General features: G+C 45.1%; 1 protein-coding gene across 1 annotated transcript in view; it reads right to left on the reverse strand.

Annotated features, from left to right (window-relative positions):
* Window positions 1-740: 740 nt before the first annotated feature.
* The window catches only part of LOC118103210 (aryl hydrocarbon receptor), a 51,180-nt gene continuing 32,912 nt past the window's right edge, over window positions 741-19,008 (reverse strand). Inside the window, exons 3-11 of the mRNA XM_035149904.2 lie at window positions 10,250-10,443; window positions 9,549-9,638; window positions 7,653-7,779; window positions 7,441-7,577; window positions 7,153-7,355; window positions 6,945-7,054; window positions 6,690-6,831; window positions 4,613-6,410; window positions 741-4,413 (exon numbers count right to left, since the gene is read on the reverse strand). Of these exons, the coding sequence (XP_035005795.2) occupies window positions 4,327-4,413; window positions 4,613-6,410; window positions 6,690-6,831; window positions 6,945-7,054; window positions 7,153-7,355; window positions 7,441-7,577; window positions 7,653-7,779; window positions 9,549-9,638; window positions 10,250-10,443 (2,888 nt within the window). The 3' untranslated portion in view covers window positions 741-4,326. The remainder of the gene's footprint in view (window positions 4,414-4,612; window positions 6,411-6,689; window positions 6,832-6,944; window positions 7,055-7,152; window positions 7,356-7,440; window positions 7,578-7,652; window positions 7,780-9,548; window positions 9,639-10,249; window positions 10,444-19,008) is intronic.

The raw sequence follows: 19,008 nt of genomic DNA on the forward strand, positions 1-19,008 counted from the left end.
AGTATTTATAACTTTATGCTTGCTATTCGCAAATATTCGCATTTTTTACTGCACAGAATATAACTTTACATTGTTTTTAATATTTTGTTCTGTGTTTTTGTAATTAATATATATTTTTTAAGGTACTTCATAACCTTGTTTAGAAAAGTGTGATGGAAATAAAGTTCTATTCACAATATATCATTGTTATAATTGACCGAGCTGAGGTAACTAGTTACTTTTCAGAGATTTTTCTTCAGCACAAGTACTTTTACTTTCGCTCAAAGTACTTTCCCTTCACTTAAGTAAGAACTTGATTTGTACTTTCTGTGTTTCGAAGTGAGACAAGACGAGAGGCAGCGTTTAATCCTTTGTGGCCCAGTTTGCTGCTGAATTAAAAACCATTAAAGGCTTAACTGGGAGCAGATGTATTATTACACTGAACGCATGGAGCGGCTGCCAACAGGCCGACAGCAGCATCTAGTGGCCACTGGGGGCCATTACACCAACAACACCAAAACTTCAGGATTATGAGGAAGAAATGTAAAAAAATAAGATAATATGCTAAAGTTTTTGCAAAATCCTGCAGAGTAGGAGACCAACAAGGGCAGATAAAAAGAAAAAAGGTATATATATATAGATATATATGTGACCTTGACGTCTTTTAACAGATTCTCATCGGTTCACCTCTGAGAGCAAGTGAACTGACCTCTGACCTCTGACCTCTGACACCTTCGGACACAAAAGCGGTGGAAACGTTAGCGTGTGATCACTTCACCTTTAATACGGTGAGCATGAACATATTGACTCAAACATTCATACACTGTTAGAAGCAAAAATATTGAAGGCAAATCCACAAGATATAACAAGTTGAAAAGTTACAAAGTAAAAACCATCATAACAAGAGATTACATGTGAATATGCTGTGCAGACAATGTACAAAAAAATGATAGTTGTGAGTCAGGTTAAGCCAATATGATGTTAAAATACACATTATATGACGTATTGGGATTTTTGAAAAAATTAAGAAGACAAATATAGATATTTATATACAAGGTACACAAAGATACTGCATTTTGGAGCCTTGAATTTGAAAAAAAAAAAAAAAGTACAATGGCTTTGTCTTTTTTTTTTTTAATCTAGAAGCAAGCAACAATATATATTTAAATTTCTATATGCAGAATATTTTGTGAGTGAAACAGAGAGAGAGAAGAGAAGAGAAGGGACGTTGAGGTGCGCTGCGGGAAAATCACCCCCCCGAACGAAACGCTTCATTTTGTACTGAGTCTTAAATACTCAGCCTCTGATCCACATGTGATGGTTTACGAACTTTTGCTGAATCGACGACAAAGACGCTCAGTTACTTTTGTTGTAGTTGCTCGCTGCTGATGTTTTAAAAAAAAAAAAAAATCACATGAATTTCACAAAAGAATCTCGAGAAATTTGGGGATCTGTGGCTTTATCTTAATTTCCACTATTTTACAGCTGCTTCGGCTCGGTTCTCGATTCTCATTCCAAATCCTCACTTTCAAATACCAAATAGAAATCTGCCGTTGACGTCTGGAAATAAACAAAAACAAACTGTGTGGCCTATCAGAAGATTCACTGAAACATCACTGCAGATTTAGTTCACGTAAGTTTTTCTTTTTAAGAATAATAGATCTGAGCCAAAGCAACTTTAAAACTCAATCTGCCTCCACTGTTTTCACTGCAGTGCGTGCTTTACTACATTACCCAGAATGCAGCTGAACGACCCCGCAGAGCAAACAGACTCACGCTCACGTCACATTTGACGATTTCCAACATGTAAACAGTGTCAACATCCACGACCGGATAATGAGGAGGAAACGCAGATTTTTAAAAATCGATTGTCAAACAAGTTGAGTATTTTTCAGCTCTTTTAAAAAGGTTCAAAATAAAGTGCTATGATAATATGGAGAGGTCAAAGTTCTGCTACACTAATTCATCTGTTTGCTTCTTTGACGAACAGCCGGATGAAGTTCCCATGTTGCTGTGAATTTACATGTTGGAAACCATCGCTCACGAACTCCCCGTGCGACGTGAACGCAGCTCGACGCTCGATTTCCTACGTGAAACTACAAATACAATCATTCTGGTCCATCTCTCGTCGTTTCGTGTGCAGACGTCGTTCTCTGTGTTTCCACAAACTGTAAGAATCAGTGAAACAGTAGATCTGAGTCTGATTTGTCCCTTTGGTATCCTCGAGTATCAAGCGTCTCACACATGGCTGCACTGACTTGTTTTTGGTATTGAAGTCAAGTATTCAAGTTGGTTGTGAGCACTCTGCTAACGTCTGCTGCAGGTGACCCTTCACAACTAAGTGTTTGTTATCGAAGGTTCAGAAGTGCTAAAGAAGAAAAGTGATTTCACGGCTCAGTACTGGATGAAGCGACCAGGTGCGACACAGCGTCTCTTTTCAATCTAAGTGCTGAGTAAAGATCCACAGGCAATCAAGAAGAGCTCGTTTAAAAAGGCACTTGACGTTTCCACCCCTGTTGTGTGTGTGTGTGTGTGTGTGTGTGTGTTTTGTTTAACTCGCAAAGTGTTTTCCATTTTTTTTCCTCGTTTTAAAATATACAATAGCTGCCTTTCACTGTTTTACTTCTGCGTTTTCGCCGCCGGACGATCAGCGATGCTCCCGGTCTGAGCAAGAGCGTTGATACATAAAGCACAAGACAGAGAGGGAAGAAGAAGAAGAAGAAAACGGAAAGCTGAGAATAAAATACGAGTCGCGATCAGTATCGGAAACATTCTGGTTTTTCATTTTCAGGTTCTGCTATTTGAGGAAGTGTAGTTCGACTTTAAATACAATATTATTGAAATAGATATTTATTATTCATTTAACTTGGGCTTTTTAAAAATAATATATAAGAGCATCATGTTTTTTTTTTGTATCATCTATCATCACCAAAACCTGTAGGAACCTTTTTCTGATAAAAGTCTTAAAGCCTCGTGTGAGACAAAGGATTCGTGAATTATTTTCACTATGCTTTGGCAATAAAGGGAATAGTGCAATAAATCTTTAAAAAACTGGCGAGTGAAGTTAAGGCGAGGGCGAGTTTCACTTTGGTTTCAAACACCAATTTCCACCACACCTTTTCTCTGCTCATGTTCCTGATGGAAAGGCTTCTTTCTTTAAATTGCAGATAATTGACAGACTGTCCCTTAAAAGTTTCAAGCAGTCTGTCGGGTTAAGGCACTGTCTACATTTGTTTTTCCTCTATAACAAGAAAACAACGACACAGAAATATTGAAGAACAGAAGAAGAAGAACTGGCTCAGTGAAAAAGCTCCGACTGCTTTTTAAAAATCTATGAGAGATGAACTAACAAGCAGCTGGTTTCACTCAATCATCTTTTAAAAAAAAAGGTCTGTTAGTAGGATGATGCTGTGATTTCGTTGTGCGTTTCTTTTTCTTTTTTTTTCTTTTTATATATATATATATATATATATATATGTAGATATATATATTTATACATACCCTGTCTGCAAAGCAAATCTCCCTCAGTGGGACAGTAAAGAGTTGAAATGAACTTAATCGAGACGCAATTTGAAAAACAGCAAAACAAAAAGACGTCAACACATTTCATCCTTCTGAGAAAGTAGAAAAGAGGAGGAGCAGGAGGTCGTCTCAGCGTTCTGCCTCCGACTCCACGTTTGGGTTGATTTGATCCGCTGGGTGTGAGACAGTGAAGCTCAGGGACCGGACCGGAGAAACATCCGCCCAGAACAACCAGTTCTACTTCCTCCTTTGAGTCTTTTCTCGTCTTTAAACATCTCCAATTTACACGGAGTGGAGAACGGGCTCACTGCTGCCCCCTTGTGGAGAGACACCACTCACTGTTCACGCAGAATTAGCTGCTTTTTTTTCTCCACCACAGTGAATTTACCGAAGTTCTTCTCTCATTGGTCAACACTGAGAACTGAAGAACGATTCAGAAGTGCTGTGTGGCGATTGGCTGACACCAGCTGAACTGCAGCCAATCCTGTGACAGTGATTTGCCAAAAGTACTATTTCACTGATGTAAGTTTTTTTGGTACAATCCAATCAGCTCCAAGAAAAGATTTCATTCTTCTTCCATGAAAACAAAACGTTCTTCCTTCCTCTTGAGACGTCTCCTCCTCCTCGACCACAAACCAGCCGTCCTCAGCCAAACTTGAATTTTTAAAGCTTTCCTCACTCTTTCCTAATTGGAAGAATAAAGAAGAAGAGAGAGGGGGACGTGTCCTGTTTCCTCTCCTCATCCTTTTCGGGGGCACGTTTCTGTTCTTCAGTCTATTCCGTTTCGTGTTTAGAGACAGGAGTCTTTTTGTTTTCCTCTCGTCCCTATTTGTTCTCTGAGTAGTACACGGTGTCGTCGGGCAGCGAGGGGAACGGGAACCCTTTGTTCCCGAGGACCGGATGGCTGTTGATCTGTGAGGAAGACCAATGACAGGTGAGGAGATCAGACAGCTTGAAGTGTGGAAACAAGAAGATGATAAAGAAACATCACAACTAAGAGTCAGTTGAAATGTTACATGTTCATAAAAACTACAATAAGCGGATGTTTTAAAAATGAAAGTACAGATCTGTGAGATTAAACCTTCTCCTGAAAACAGAAACAGATTCTTACCTGCGTCTGTTCACTGAAGTTAAGATACTGCTGTTGCTGCACCAACAGGCCGTTCAGGTCCAGGACGGCGGGCATTTGGCAGGACAGCGCCGCCTCATCGGGGTTTGGTAACGCCGGCATCCCCAGCACAGAGCCTCCTCCCTGGTAGAAGCAGGCGGGCTGGGAGAGGATCTGGCTGTTGCCGGTTGCGTTCATCTGCTTGCAGGAGTTCACCTGACCGAGGGGCAGTCCGTTCACTGGCACAGACACGGGGGCGTTACCGAACATACAACTGCTCGAAAGTGCCAGAGGCGGCAGCGGCTCCAAGTCCTGCTGAACAAGAAACGGTACAGTGGGAGTCTCTGGTGTCCTGAACACCGGTCTGCCGTTGAAAGTGGTTTGCGGCGCAACGACTCCGGGCAGAGGATTCCTCTGAAGTCCTGACATTTGGTTGAGGCAGGCGCCCATTTGTTGGCGTCCACCGGACATGAGCTGCTGCTGCTGCTGCTGCTGCTGCTGCTGCTGCTGCTGCTGCTGCTCCAGCTGCCAAGACTGTCTCTGATTCTCACTGTTGTGTGTGTGAAGTGCAAAGTGGCCCTGCAAGCAGCTGGACGGGGGAGGACCTGCAGGGAAACCTGGTTCCTTTGAAATATTCTGGGTGTAAGTCTGAGCAAAGTTGTTGACTTGGTTGGAGTTTTGGACGGAGGAGTTCCATCGGTTTCCCTGAAAGTTGAACACAGGGTTTAACTTTCTGTCTCCGCTTTGGTCCTGGAGGCCGATCGGCGCGCCGGGCGTCCTCATCTGAACGTGGTTCGGCGCTTGGTTTGGGTGAAGCTGATTGGTCGGCCTGAACGCTCCGAGGTTGTTCTCCTTGGCAGCGACTTGTAAGCTCCTCAGTTCGTTCTGTGTCTGAACACAAGAGTCCGCCAGCGAGGGGTTGAAGGTCACCGGAGTGCCGAGGATGCCAAGACCGACAGGAGTGGGGAGCATCTGCTGGGAGGTGATCTGCTGAAGGGTGGGGCCGTTTAAAGCAGAAGACCCCAGCTGAGGAAGATCCATGTGGGTGAGTTTCATCGTCTCCAGGACCGGCGCCGTTTGTCCGTTCATCATCGGGCCTCCGTTTGAGATCAGCTGGCTCTGAGGCTCCAGGGGCCATCCGAAGTTCTGCTCCACAGCGAGGCTGGGGTCCGGGATCGGGTGGTCCAGAGTGGAGAGGGAGGCCGGGATGTCCAGCTGATCTGGCAGCTTGAACCCAGCCTCCTTCTGCAGCTGCTCCTCCACGTACGACAGGATGTCGTTGTTCAGGATGTCGTTCAGGTCCTCGCTCATTTCAGACGTGTTGGAGCTCATCCTCAGCAACATGGTCTCCCAGCTCTTGATCTCGTCGGGCTCCACGTCCAGCGTGCCGATCACGTCGCTGTCCCCGAGGATCTGCTGCAGCGTCTCCATCATGTCCTGAACCATGGCCTCCGACTTAATCAGATTCCCCGCAGGTTTGGGTGAAGGGTGCGGCCAGACGTCTCCGGGCACGCTGACGGTGGCGTGCGTGTCCTGGAAGGCGACGTCGTTGAGGGAGCTGATTGAATTGGGGTTGTGTTCACAGTAGATGGACTGGTCCTGCCTCAGTATGCAGCCCAGCATGGAGTTGGGGCTGACGGAGAACTCGTCTATTTTCCTCTGCTTCGGGGTGGAGCACATGTCGGACATCTCGGGCATGTCCACGGTCGGGGTGTTGTCGTACAGCAGCGCCTCCCCGGTGGCGAAGTTGAACGGCAGCTGCAGGCGTCTGAGACGTAGCTGTTCTTCTCCTTCTTCATTTCTGCAGAAAAGAGAAAAAAGACTGTTAAATGAAAACAATAAAAGAACGAGTCTAGTCTTCTGCTGTTTATTATTTCAAACTGAATATTGTGGATTTTGGGAGACGTTACAAAACAATTCATCCAAAGAAGTTTGAATTACTTCTAAGAAGCTGAAATAAGCAAATATTTCTGTTGGACTCAAAATAAAAATTGATAAAAGGAAATATTATTTATTTAAACAAGTAACAATTGTGGTATATGACGGGAAGTCCCCTCCGGCTCTTTGGTTGTGAACTTACGTCAGAGCTCTCTGCCGCGCCACGATGAAGTCCGGTTTCCCTCCTTTGAACACCAGCCTGGCGTTGGCCTGGACCCAAACCCACATACCAGTTTTCTTCAGCAGCCTGAAAACGGTGAAGCCGCTTTCTCCGGTTTTCATCACTGGACAAGACAAAGGAAAACAGTCAGAGATCGTCACTGTCTGTCCATGAAAACCTATTTTATATATATATATATATATCTTTACAGACGTGTGGGTGTTTGTGGGAACTTACTTTTTATGTGGTTATCAGCGCAGTACATCATGTCTGCAGCGTGGATGAAGTGGTAGCCTGAGCCCCTGGTGCACAGCTCTGTCTCACTGTACCCTAACACCACTTTACCCCTGTGGACAAGAAACACAACAACATGAGAGACTCAGATTCTCAGTGATTTCCAGATGTGTGGGTCGGTGTGGGTCAGTGTGTGTGTGTGTGTGTGTACCTGGTGTCGATGCCCATGGGCGTGAAGTCAAGCTGGTGCTTGGTCTGGAAAATGAGCGTCTTGGTGCGGATCTCCAGGATGGACGGCGGCTGCAGCGGCGTGGCGATGGCGAACAGAGCGAGCTGCGGGGGAACCAGCGTCCCGTTCTCCGACAATCGGTTCTGACCGTGGAGGAACTTCAGGCGGCCGCGGAAGTTCAGGGCCTGAAGACGGACACGAGACAAGTTCACACACAAACAGAGGCCAGGATGAAGACGTGCGATCTTCTACGTAATTGACGGCGGTTACCAGGAAGCCGGAGGAGTTGTCGAGGAGGCAGCGGAACCGACAGCAGAAGTTCCTCTCCAGGAAGGAGGAGTTCTCCGGCGGGATGGCCTGGGGGTCGTAGTTCATCACGCCGGTGGTGATCTCTGCAGAGTTCTCACCTGTAAACGTGATATTTACATCGTTAGGGACGTGGCGTTGAAGCCGGTGTCGGCGTTTCTCTTATGGTCACTCACTGGGACTGTCTGCGCCGCTGTCCGATTGGCTGGCGTTGGGCTTGAGGGCGAAGTGCAGCTGTCGTCTGAACAGAGCTCGGTCGTCTGTGTGGATCAACTCGAAGACGCTCTGATGGACGACGTCCGACTGAAAACACAAATTACTCATACGTTAAAATATTCTTAATACAAGTTCATTATATTTTGTTTGGTTTAACTGTGAAATGGTCGTGTTTGCGTGAGTCTGACAAATAAAAGTCCCTCAAAACTTCACATAGAGGCTTTAAAAACAAAAAAATCCAACCTTATTTCTCATTATCAAGTAGATGTGACCTTTGCATGTCAGAGAAAATCACGTGACTCCTCCTGAGAGGCTAAGTGACGTCTCTGTCTTTCACCACTGGCTCTTAGCGGCGAGCACATGCGATCATAACAAACGTTAAATAATGGAATCGCAGCCTGTGTGTGTTGGCGCACGTGTTTCAGACTGGCCCTCCTCCAGGCCGCCCTCAGTCCTCGGCTGGGTGGCGAGCTCCATCCCGACCCGTGTTTGCGCTGGCGAGCTGCGTTCAGGGCCGATGATGTGAGTGTAAACACACCGCAGCGGGGAACAATGCCCCGGCGGATGAATGCCACTGATTTAAGGCTGGAAAACACAGAGACCCTGTTGTGCTCCAGGAGCGAGGTGCTGAGCGAACCACACCTCGCCGCTTGTTCTCTTACCCAACCGATGACAAACAAACCAGAGACAAAACCCGCCCTTGTCGGCGGAGCTGAAAAATGGCTTCTCCGAGTTCAAAACACGCCTCAAGTCTGGATTTGTCAGCACGAGAGGTCTGTGAGTTGTTGTTTTTAAATCACTGCCTCAAATACCTCAGAGCTAATTTCACGTTTCATCTCCTTGAAACTCAAAGTAAAGTACAAACTGCACATTGGCATCGACAAATCAGTTTCATCAGTTTCCTCTTTTTCTATCTGCGGTGCGATCTCGCCCGTCTGCTCTTTATCTGCAGCTCGTTTCTTCTTGTCCCCGCTCTGTAACTGCGCTCAGAGCCGCTCTATAAATAAAGTTTATAACGGTGGTAAACAGTCGAAGCAGCTGGGGAATCGTTTCCTTCCCTGATTAGCATCCTGACTTCACATCGCGTCGTGGAAAAGCTGCGACCTCTAGTTTTTTATCCTCCCACGTGTTACGATGTGTTATTTTAAAAGGAGCAATACAGGGTTTTTAAAATGTTTTAGCTCTTTAGTCTCCTCTTTTTTGTCAATGCAACGTTTACAAAATGTTTATGTTGTCTTCTTCTCTGTTTCCTGATGTTTATAACTTGCTATTTTTGTCTTCCAGGTCTGAATCACAGGAGGAGGAACGTGTGTGTGTGTTTGGAGACAGTCGCAGCCTCTAACGGACTTAAAAAGAACAAGATGTTCACTGTGACAGACTCCAATCTGTGCGAGTCGACTGTTCTTGTGCACGAACATGAAGTGAAAGTCGCTGCTTCACAGACAGTAGGAAACCTGCAATCTGTGCAGCGCTCTGATCTTTTCAAAAGGACGTTTTATGAGGAACAGCAGAGTTCAGGAGGTCGACGAAGTGAAAACACAATGATGTGCAGGGACGAGTTATTTCCGAGACCAGGCTCGTCCTCCTGCGGTCGGAGCGTTTCTAATAAACATGTTCGACAGCATGTTTTCCTCACATGACCTCGAAGCAGACACAAGATTTCTATTCAAAACAAATCACCCAAATATGCGCGATCAATTCTAAACATCTCCACTCAGCAGAATCTCTGAGAAACAGACTCTCATGTGTTTCTTGTCCAGAGGGGGAAGTGGGTTCAAGTTACAGTAACACAGAGCTGAGCATAACTTCCTCAACCCTGAAGAAGAACTGCCGACTCTGGCTGTTGGTGCTTTTACCTGGTGGAAGCCGAGGAAGTCCTGGATGGTCGGGGACATGTAGAAGACGTAACCTTCAGCCGTCACCACCAGCACGAAGCCGCTCAGCGCCTGAGGACCAGAACACAACATCCTGTCAATTCAATAACGTTTTATTTGTTTACGGACAAACATGAAGAAGAATGAAGCCAATTAAAGACATTAAACTACAATAAAAGGCCCATGTTAAATATCCTACTGCAACTAAAGTCGATAGTGAGATTTCATTCCTTTAAGTCTAAATGTCATCGATCCACAGACGGCGTTTACAGATCCCATATCAGCTCCGTGTCGCTCTGCTCAGTCACTGTGGTCGTCCGGGCCGCGGCCGCACCAAACACGCTGGAGCTCCTCCGATCCAAACACATTTATTTTGGTTTCATCTGACCAGAGAATGTGCTGCCAACATTCATCCGGCTGCTTTTCATGGCTCTTTGGCAAAGCTGAATCTTGCAGTTTCGTGCGGCGTTGAGAGGTTTTCTCCTGTGATTGGTGGCACGGCTCTTCCTGCACCCACTAACCTCGGCTCCAGCTGCGTTTCAGCTCATGTTCGGGCGCCGACAGAAGCTTTGACACGTCTCACGGTCACTTTGTTATCACGTGGGGCCGTGTTGCATCAGACAAACTAGTTTCAGTGACGCGGGACTCGTATGTTTCCCTGTAACCGTTTAACGAGGTGTTACCTGGAGCAGCAGGTCGCCCTCAGAGAAGCTGACTCCGTCCATGGAGGTCATCTGGGAGCAGAAGGGCGTGGTGGAGGAGGAGGAGGAGGAGGTGGTCGTGGAGGACGGAGTCAGCGCATTCTGGACTTTTCCCCCAAACATCAGGTTCCCGTCGCTCGTCCAGCTGGAGCCGCCCTGGCTCTTCTTCATGGTGGCTGGAGGTGAAGAGGAAGGAAACATGTCACACTTTGTACATTTGCAAAACGCAGAATAGGGAATTCATCATCATCATCATCATCATCATCATCATCATCAGAATCAATATTTATTTCTCGTCTTTCTGTTTTTTATTTATTTCACACAGGTTATGTCCTACTTCCATGTTTCGTCCACAACAACAAAAACAGGAAGTGAAACAAGTTTGAGAAACAACTTTTACTCTTGTTCACAACTCTCTGAAACAAGCGGAAACTGTTTTGTGCGACTGCAACATCGACTCTGCAAGCAGCTGAGTGACTCATCTGTTGAAATGAAAAGTGTGAAGTGAGAACAGCAGAAATAAGGAACATCTCTTCTCTCTATCAGGGCGGAGCTGCCTGATGTTTCCTGTCACTGACACTGTCGCTGAACCCTTCCTCCTCTTCCTCCTCTTCCTCCTCTGGCACCGATCGAGCGCTTCTCATCACCGGGAGAGAAAAATAACTGACCCCAGCAGCCGAAAATATCCTCTGAGAGGAAGCAGGTGGATCGGAACAATTCAGATGACGATGGAGTGATGAGGAGGAGGACGGACACATTTATGGAGCCAAATGATTTGTCTGAACATTTTATTTTTCCTGTGCTCTTCTTTTCCGGGATTAGAGTCATTTCTTTATCGAATCTATTCTCAAAATGTCCGACTCTTTGGTGGGAAGTCAAAGGTACAAGTGTGAAGTATTTCAATCAGCCCTCAAGGTCACAGCGACCTTCAGCTTTGACCTTTGACCACAAACATTTGATCATTCCATCCTAGAGCTCCACTGAACGTTTGTACCCAATTTGAAGAATTTCCCTTGAAGCTTTTCTCGAGATATTGTGTTCACAAGACGTGGACGTGAGGACAGAAAACATACTGCCTCCGGCCACTGGGTGTCGCCGGCGGGGACGATGCACCGTGACAATCTTGTTTTTTAAAGTTACTAAAATTAATACGCTGCGATAACATGTGTAAAGTAAGACGTCTCTCTCTCTCTCACACACATACACCCACACCCACACCCACACACACACACACACACACACACACACACACACACACACAGACACACACACACTCTCTCTCTCTCTGGGTGGAGGCTGGCTCAGCCCAGGCTAAACAAGGATAACAGGCAGAGCCACAAAATTACCCGTTGGCCTTGGTGTTTTGTTTTTTTATTTCTTTCTGTGGACTGAGCTCAGCGGGGAGCCGCAGATTCTGGAAGACGAGACTTCGTGTGAAGTGGTCGACGGACGAGATCGTGGCCACGTGTGGACTTAATTCAAAATACTGGACAATAACTGTCAGATTAAAACTTATAGGAAGAATTGTTTGGTGCTGTTTCTGTAGGAAGCAAGTTATAAACCCATTACACGCATTGTGTTTGAATTTAGAACGACTTGAAGTGAGGTTTGTGTCACAAATAGATGTTTAAACTGAGGATGTTTTATTTAGAGGAACTTGATTTTATTCATGTCTCATGCAGAGAAAAAACAGGAAACCAGTGTGAAATGCTTGTTTGGGGCCTTCTGAGAACGTCCTCTGACATCTTGAGTGATCATCACAAAGATTTGTACGATTTTTACATTTTGACCTGGACTTTTTTCTTGTACTTTTTAGCTTCCTGGACGTGTCAGACTTTCTCAAACTGACAAGTTAAAGCAGAGTTTGTGCTTTAAACTCTATCCAGTGCATGCGGAGCAGCGGCAGATTAAAAGGACAGTTACTGGTAAAATATAAAAACGCAGAAGATTTATGGTTTTGCAACAGACTGGTAAAGACATTTCTTCAGTCGATGTGGTTTTAAATGTTCTTCTCGTCCGCTGCCGTTTCAAAAACGATGGCTGACATGAGCGAGTGGAAAACGGTTCCATGTATTATTTATTTCAGTTTTGGAGCCTCTTTAATCAGCAGGGACAGATGGGAGACGTCAAGAAGTTTGATGTTTGAGAGCGAGAGCCTTTTATTTTGAAACCATCGTGATTCAGAGAGAAACTGTCATTTCTAATCTTTCATGATCTTTGAGGTTTGTGTCGAGGCTCAAATGTTCCCTGTTTTTTTTCTGCTCGCTGCTGCAGTGAAACTCAACAGAGGACAACAATATTTATTTCTACATTTCTAGGCTCCAGAGATTCAGTATGAAGACACACTCAATCCAAGGGCTTTATTTAAACCAAACAATCCTGGTCTTTTAGGAGCCTCGGCACAAATCAAGCGTTCTCTCTCAACCTCGCATGAACTCGCTCTCGGTAATGAGTGTGAAGCTGTGACGCTGCAAACCCTGAGGCTTTTATATACGCCTGAAGACTTTCTCTCTTTTACCAACATACGGAATCGACTGAGCTCAAACTGCAGCTGTTTGACACACAGCACCACGGAAAGAAGGATGTTGAAAAGTCAAACAAATCTCTAAAATGTTGACACAAGTTTAAAGCTGCAACTAATAATCATTTTCTCTGTTATTAAATAGTCTTGTTTGGTCTATAAAAGAAATATATATATAAAAACAAAGCAATAATAGCAATTTTACTGTGGTCATGCTTTTTATTTGAGATCGATTTAAACCGCATCATGCAAACAACAATCTCCTGCAGGCAGATGAGGGAAATGCTCTGGTGCCACCACACGCAACTTAAAGACGTCATCACGAGCGTATGTGATCAGGCGATAGACAGAGCCCTCAACAAGAATGAATGTTCTAACTAATATGGTTTCCATATTAAATCATCAGAGGCCAGTTAGAGGTCGGCTGCAGGACGAGTTAATCATATTTCCCCAAAATGTCAAACTATTCGAATCGCGACATCCTGGTCGAGCCACATGAACGAAGCGACCACATGAACTGGTAAATATGATCAGAAGACAGTTTGTCGGGGCTGTAAAAGAACCAAGAGAATCTGGTAGAAAAAGACAGAAACATGCAACAAAGGAACAACTAAACCAGATGGGTCGGGTCGACACCAGAAAGCAGAGCTGGAGGAACTTTAGCGCCGTGGTTAAAACTGGACACACGCTCTGTGACTTCCTGCGTGAGGAGGACCAGGTGGAAATACGTTTCAAAAAGACAGCATTCACACAAAGGTTGATGCGAGAGGACGCCGTGCCAGGAAATGCAAATTCTGCGGCTGTTGGTTCGACGTTTGCAGAAGAATTACAGAGCGCGAGCTGCTGGATTGATCATAAAAATATAGAAGGGAACACGTAATCTGAGTTATGGAACCGTTGGAACAAATTCTGCTGGAGAAAGAAAAGAAAGACGAGGGTTTTGTTTTGCTGAGACACATAAATCCACCAGTTAAAGAGACGGAGAGAAAAAAAACATTCAGTATTTTATTTTTTATTACACTGAGATGCCCTCTCGTGCTGATTTACACCGCTGTCTGTTTGATTTACTGTGATTAATGGTGCTGCATACCGCTCACATTCCCAAAGCTTTGTTTCACTGGTTCCACACATGTTGGCGGACGGCCACCCCGAGAGCTCAGGCTCCAGAAATCCTATTACTGATGCAGCAGCAGCAGCAGCAGCAGCGAGTTAAATACAAGGGAAAGAAAGTTGCTTTCAGACGATTCTCCGACTCCGGAGAATCGCCTGGAATTTTCCAGAGGAGCTCGATGTGAGGACAGAAATCAGTTGCTCCGGACATTGTCCAGAACGCACAAACCAAGACAGAGGAGCACTCGCCCGACGCCTCTTTGCTAAAAGACTTTTGCTTCTCAGCTGATGATCAACTCCTTCGGTGGAAACTTTATCCCAAAAAGCTGCAGAGGGACGTTTCATTACACACAGAAAGGTTTTAAAAATCTGCTCACGATCGTCTACGTGTCGACGAAAGCGTGAAAACCTCCCGTCTTTCTGATTCCGAACCTGTGGTGATTTCCCCGTCATGTGTTGTGAGTTGTGTCAACATGCGAGCTTGAGTAACAGCTTCATGTTAAAACAGACTCATTGTTAATCCCATGCTCCTTCCCCCCCGCGCGCTGCCAAATGTTTTACTGCTCCCGCGACGCGCTCGGCTCAGACTTTAACGTGATTTATGGCGAAGCACAACAGAGCCAATGGATTTCATGCAGTCTCACATTGCAAATTTAAATACTGAATCCTCTTTTCTTCTGCCGGCCGACGGCAACGCCACAACCTGGGTTGTTTGCTCAAGAGATCCCACGGCTAATAATAATAATTATCAACAGTAATAATACATAATAAATCCAAAAGACAGCCTGTATGCACACACTAACCTGAGCTCAGAGATCCTGACAGCCTCTCATTACATTGGAGAGAGAGATACTGTATTTTAGAACCAGAATGGCACCAGATATCACACATTCATAAATATCAGTCCTCTAAATAGGCCTGAGTTTTTATATAACATCTATTATTCCATATAAAATCAATAAAAACGCTGATTCAGATCAATGCCTATATTTTATTGCCTTGGCCCGTGTTCCACCAGGTTTCCTGGAAATTCGCTCAGTACTTTTTGTGTAATATGGTAATAATACTAAGACAGCAGGTTTTATCACCAATTTCTACATCATTCTTCTGAATTCTTATACATCATATCCTCGAGGATCCTCTAACCGAGATCCGCTCTCTGACTAAACCTGTGAAATCACCTGGTGATGTGCAGCGACACCTGGTTTGACTTCTCTTCTGTAACCCGACCGCACACACACACTCATTCGAGATGTAGGAGTGACGGACGGCGCTTACACAGAATATCATTCGTCAGCAGACGACACCTGGGGACTAGATTTAAAAAAACACTCCTCCACCGGAAGAAGAAGTGACATTTACGCTCATTAAAAGTGACGAAGGTCCGAACAGAAACTGAACAGGACCCAACTTGAGCTAAATGAGACACTTCAACACTGTTTGCAGATCTGGATAATGATAACAAGTGCAAATACGAAACAGTCGTGCATATGCATAAACAAACAACATGTGGTGTGTGGGTTGTTAACAAATATTGAGTTAAGATGTATGTTACCCAAAACTAGACACAAGAATTTTGAAGAGTGTACGTCTTTGTCTTTGGTTTCACTGTTGCCTTTCTGTGGTTTTGGTGTAAGTGTGTGATGGGGGGGGGGTTTGTACGGGCATGCCCGGAGTTAGGCGTCTGACGCACACTCGTATACACTCATAGCCGGAGGCGATCTGGTTTAGTGGTTGAGCATCACAGTGCAGGAACAATGAGATATTTTAGAACCGAGGGGAGATGGTGAGAAAGAAGTTTGATTAAGATAAGGCCGACGAAATGAAAGAGGCGTGGGAGGTATAAATAGAGAAAGTACGACACAAAGGGAGAAAGAAGAGACAAAAAAAGACAAGCTGGCTTCTAAAGGAAAAATACTAATTATTCTGAAAGAAGTAACCAGACAAAAACTACATAAACAAAGACAGAAAACCTGAGAGGACCGACGTAGGTGCCCTGAGGGACTTCCAGGCTGCTTTCTGACATGGTGAATAAAAACCACTTCATTTACCCCCCTCTACCCTGAGTGTGGAGGTTTAACAGGGAACAGCTGACTCCTACCAACCACCAGAGCCCTCATAAAACAGGAGAAACCCCCAGAACCACCACCACAGCCCCCTCCACCTCTCCTCCTCCCTCGTCTTCACAAGGAAGACGAGGCCCTGAAGCGCTCAGTCCGTCCCACTCCCCAGTTTCGTTTTCTGATCAAAAAGCGTTACCAACAAAGCCTGTTTATTCCAAATGCTCTTGTGGTTCCACGCTGGACTTTAATGGTGCTCAGATGTCCCGACAGTGAGTTTACAGGGTTGTAAAGGAGCTAAAAGTGCTTTAAGAGAGTTTGAATATTGACATGATGGAGACCTACCTAAACGTTGGAGTGCAGCTCGGGCCAAACCTTTCCCGACTGAGCCGGAGAGAGAATTAGCTGAGCCGGACCCGAGACTGATGGTTTGCCAGATTACAGGCATGTGCAGATCCTGCCAACATGAACCTGAATATTCATTGGCCCTGTATTTAAGACCTAATACGTCATATTTGAACATATTTCAGGTTATTGAACTTGAGACGGTTTAAGGCCCTTTGGAAACCCTGTTATAGAAAATAGATCCTTAATGTGGAACCTTTTTATTCTCGGTAAGGACAAATAAAAGCGGTGCACACCCGTAATCAAACCCACAACGTGGCAAATCCTTTTGGGCTGGTGCGAGCCCCTCAACCCCCCTCCTCCCTCTCTCTCTCTATCATATTTATCATATTTGCGAAAACACCCGCCCTCCTTCTCTCTCTCCTCCCCCTCCGATCCCTCCATCTCCCAACACCCGCTCTCTGAAGCACTTTGTGGTTTCTCTCCACTTTGAAACCCAAGAGCTGAATGGAGTCATTGTTCTTCATCGCTTTGGACTACAGCAGGATGGAGGAGGAGGAGGGAGGCGGGGAATGTGTGTGTGTGTGTGTGTGTGTGTGTGTGTGTGTGTGTGACAGGAGATCAGCATCACAGACACTCATGCTCTCTCTCTCTCTCTCTCTCTCTCTCTCTCCCTTTCACTCTCAGCAGTGCTCGCTCTCCCTGTGATCGTCTCGCTGCAGGTTTGGACATGAGCGGTGAGCGGGACTTCGAGCGGCACAGAAAAGGCCTTGTCTGGTTTGGAAATGGAGAACGGGTTTCGGATTCGAACGCTGCCTCCATTTGCTCTCGGGCTTTAAATCATCTCTGTGTTTTTAACGTGTATCATCTGTTGTCTGATCTGTGTCGTTTCCTGTTTTTCTGCCGTGGCTTTGATCAGGGACATTTCGCTCAGTTTGGCTCCCACACAGCGCAGACCACATGTAATACACACTGGAAATAAAACACACTTCACCCCCTGTAGTGGGCGCTATCACACACTGTCGCAGTGATGTGCAACCGGCCACACATTTACAACTGTCTATATGTACAGATATGTCAAAGATTACAAAGGAGAAATGAAATAATGTTTTATTAAATTCTGTGAAAGTATATTTTAGCTTAAAATATAATTTGCACTGATTATTTATGAATCAATCAGTCTGAGGATGACAGGGCTCAGTTACTCCACATATTTGAAGCTAAAGCGAAAGTCGGATAAATGCAAGTAACAAACTTTTATGAGTCTCCACTTTACAAACTCACTCACAACACTCGTAAGTGATCAGTCATCCGAAGCCTTGTTTTCTAATCTTTCTCATCGCGCTTTATTTTCTTCCTTCACTGTTGTTGTTACTGCAACTTCCTTACAAACCACAACTATTTCACCGATGGCCGCGCCCCAACGATGAGCCCACACAAAGACAACAGCCCGACCACGGGAGAGTCAATAAAAACGATTATTACCCAGAAGCCTCAAGTTGCAGGAAACTTGGCCAGTTGTGTGTTAAATTATGTCCAGAGAAGTGTTTTCTGCAGAACATCATGACGTCGCAGTGATGTTCACCTTGGACCTTTTGAATAAATATATGTGTCATCACTTTTTTGTCATAATTAGTGCATGAATTCTTGAGTTATAGCCAAAACAACCTGTTTTGTGAGGTCAGCGATCTTGAACTTTGAAGAAATTCCTTCGAGGCATTTCGGAGTCATCGAGTTCAACAGAGCGAGACAGACAGACGGACAGAAAACATAACGCCTCCAGTCCACGCCGCTGTACCAGCGTCAGACCTCAGGGTTTAGATTCATATCCATGGATTTTCTGTCTTCAGGCTGTGTGGTAACTTCCAGTCGCTTCTCTGACTGATGATTCCTGCGCTCAGCTGTTTCCTGAATAATCCGCCAAACACACGGAGTTGTCCCTGTCACCTGACTCTCGCTGACAATGTGGTTTTAACACAGCGGAGGTCATCTTTTAACAACCATTACAAAGATATTCAGTTTAAATGTAGAGGACCAGTGTAAATACTATGACAGCCCCTAGTGGCTGACTACAGTACAGCGTATTTATTATTCTCCTTTTAATGTAAAAAAAAATCTGGAATAAGAAAAGTCCAACATGTGAAAACGCATTTATATTTTACAATGCATGGTGCTTGAACAGTTAACCACACACACACACACACACACTTTAACCTGCTGACCTTTGACCCCTTGCATGCAGCGATAAGGCAGAGTCTGGAGGAGACGTCTCAAAGTTTACATTCCTCTGTCTGAAGGGCAGGTTGCTCTGAGGTGATACTGCAACTACCCCCACCCCCACCCCCACCACACACACAGAGGGATCATACCGATCACTCATTAAATAGAAGGACAACCCGAGGAGTTCATCTGCAGAGTTCAGGGGAAAGAAACACTGAACTTCTGTGTTTCATTTGATCGAATGTGGACAAATTTACTGTCACACTGATGAAGATCCAGGTGCGATTAACAGCTGTGGTTATGTTCCTTCCGCCGACTGGTCTAGTTTCACTTTCTACAGGTGTACCTGACATATTTAATTCACAATATGAGGAGCCCCTGACCTTGACCTTGACCTTTGACCACCCAAAGTCTACTCAGTTCTCCCTTAAGGCCAAATAAGCTCCTGTAACAAATTCAAAGAAATTCCCCCGAAAGAAAGAACG

This window comes from Hippoglossus stenolepis, chromosome 24 (genome assembly GCF_022539355.2).
Source record: "Hippoglossus stenolepis isolate QCI-W04-F060 chromosome 24, HSTE1.2, whole genome shotgun sequence".
NCBI lineage: Eukaryota > Metazoa > Chordata > Actinopteri > Pleuronectiformes > Pleuronectidae > Hippoglossus > Hippoglossus stenolepis.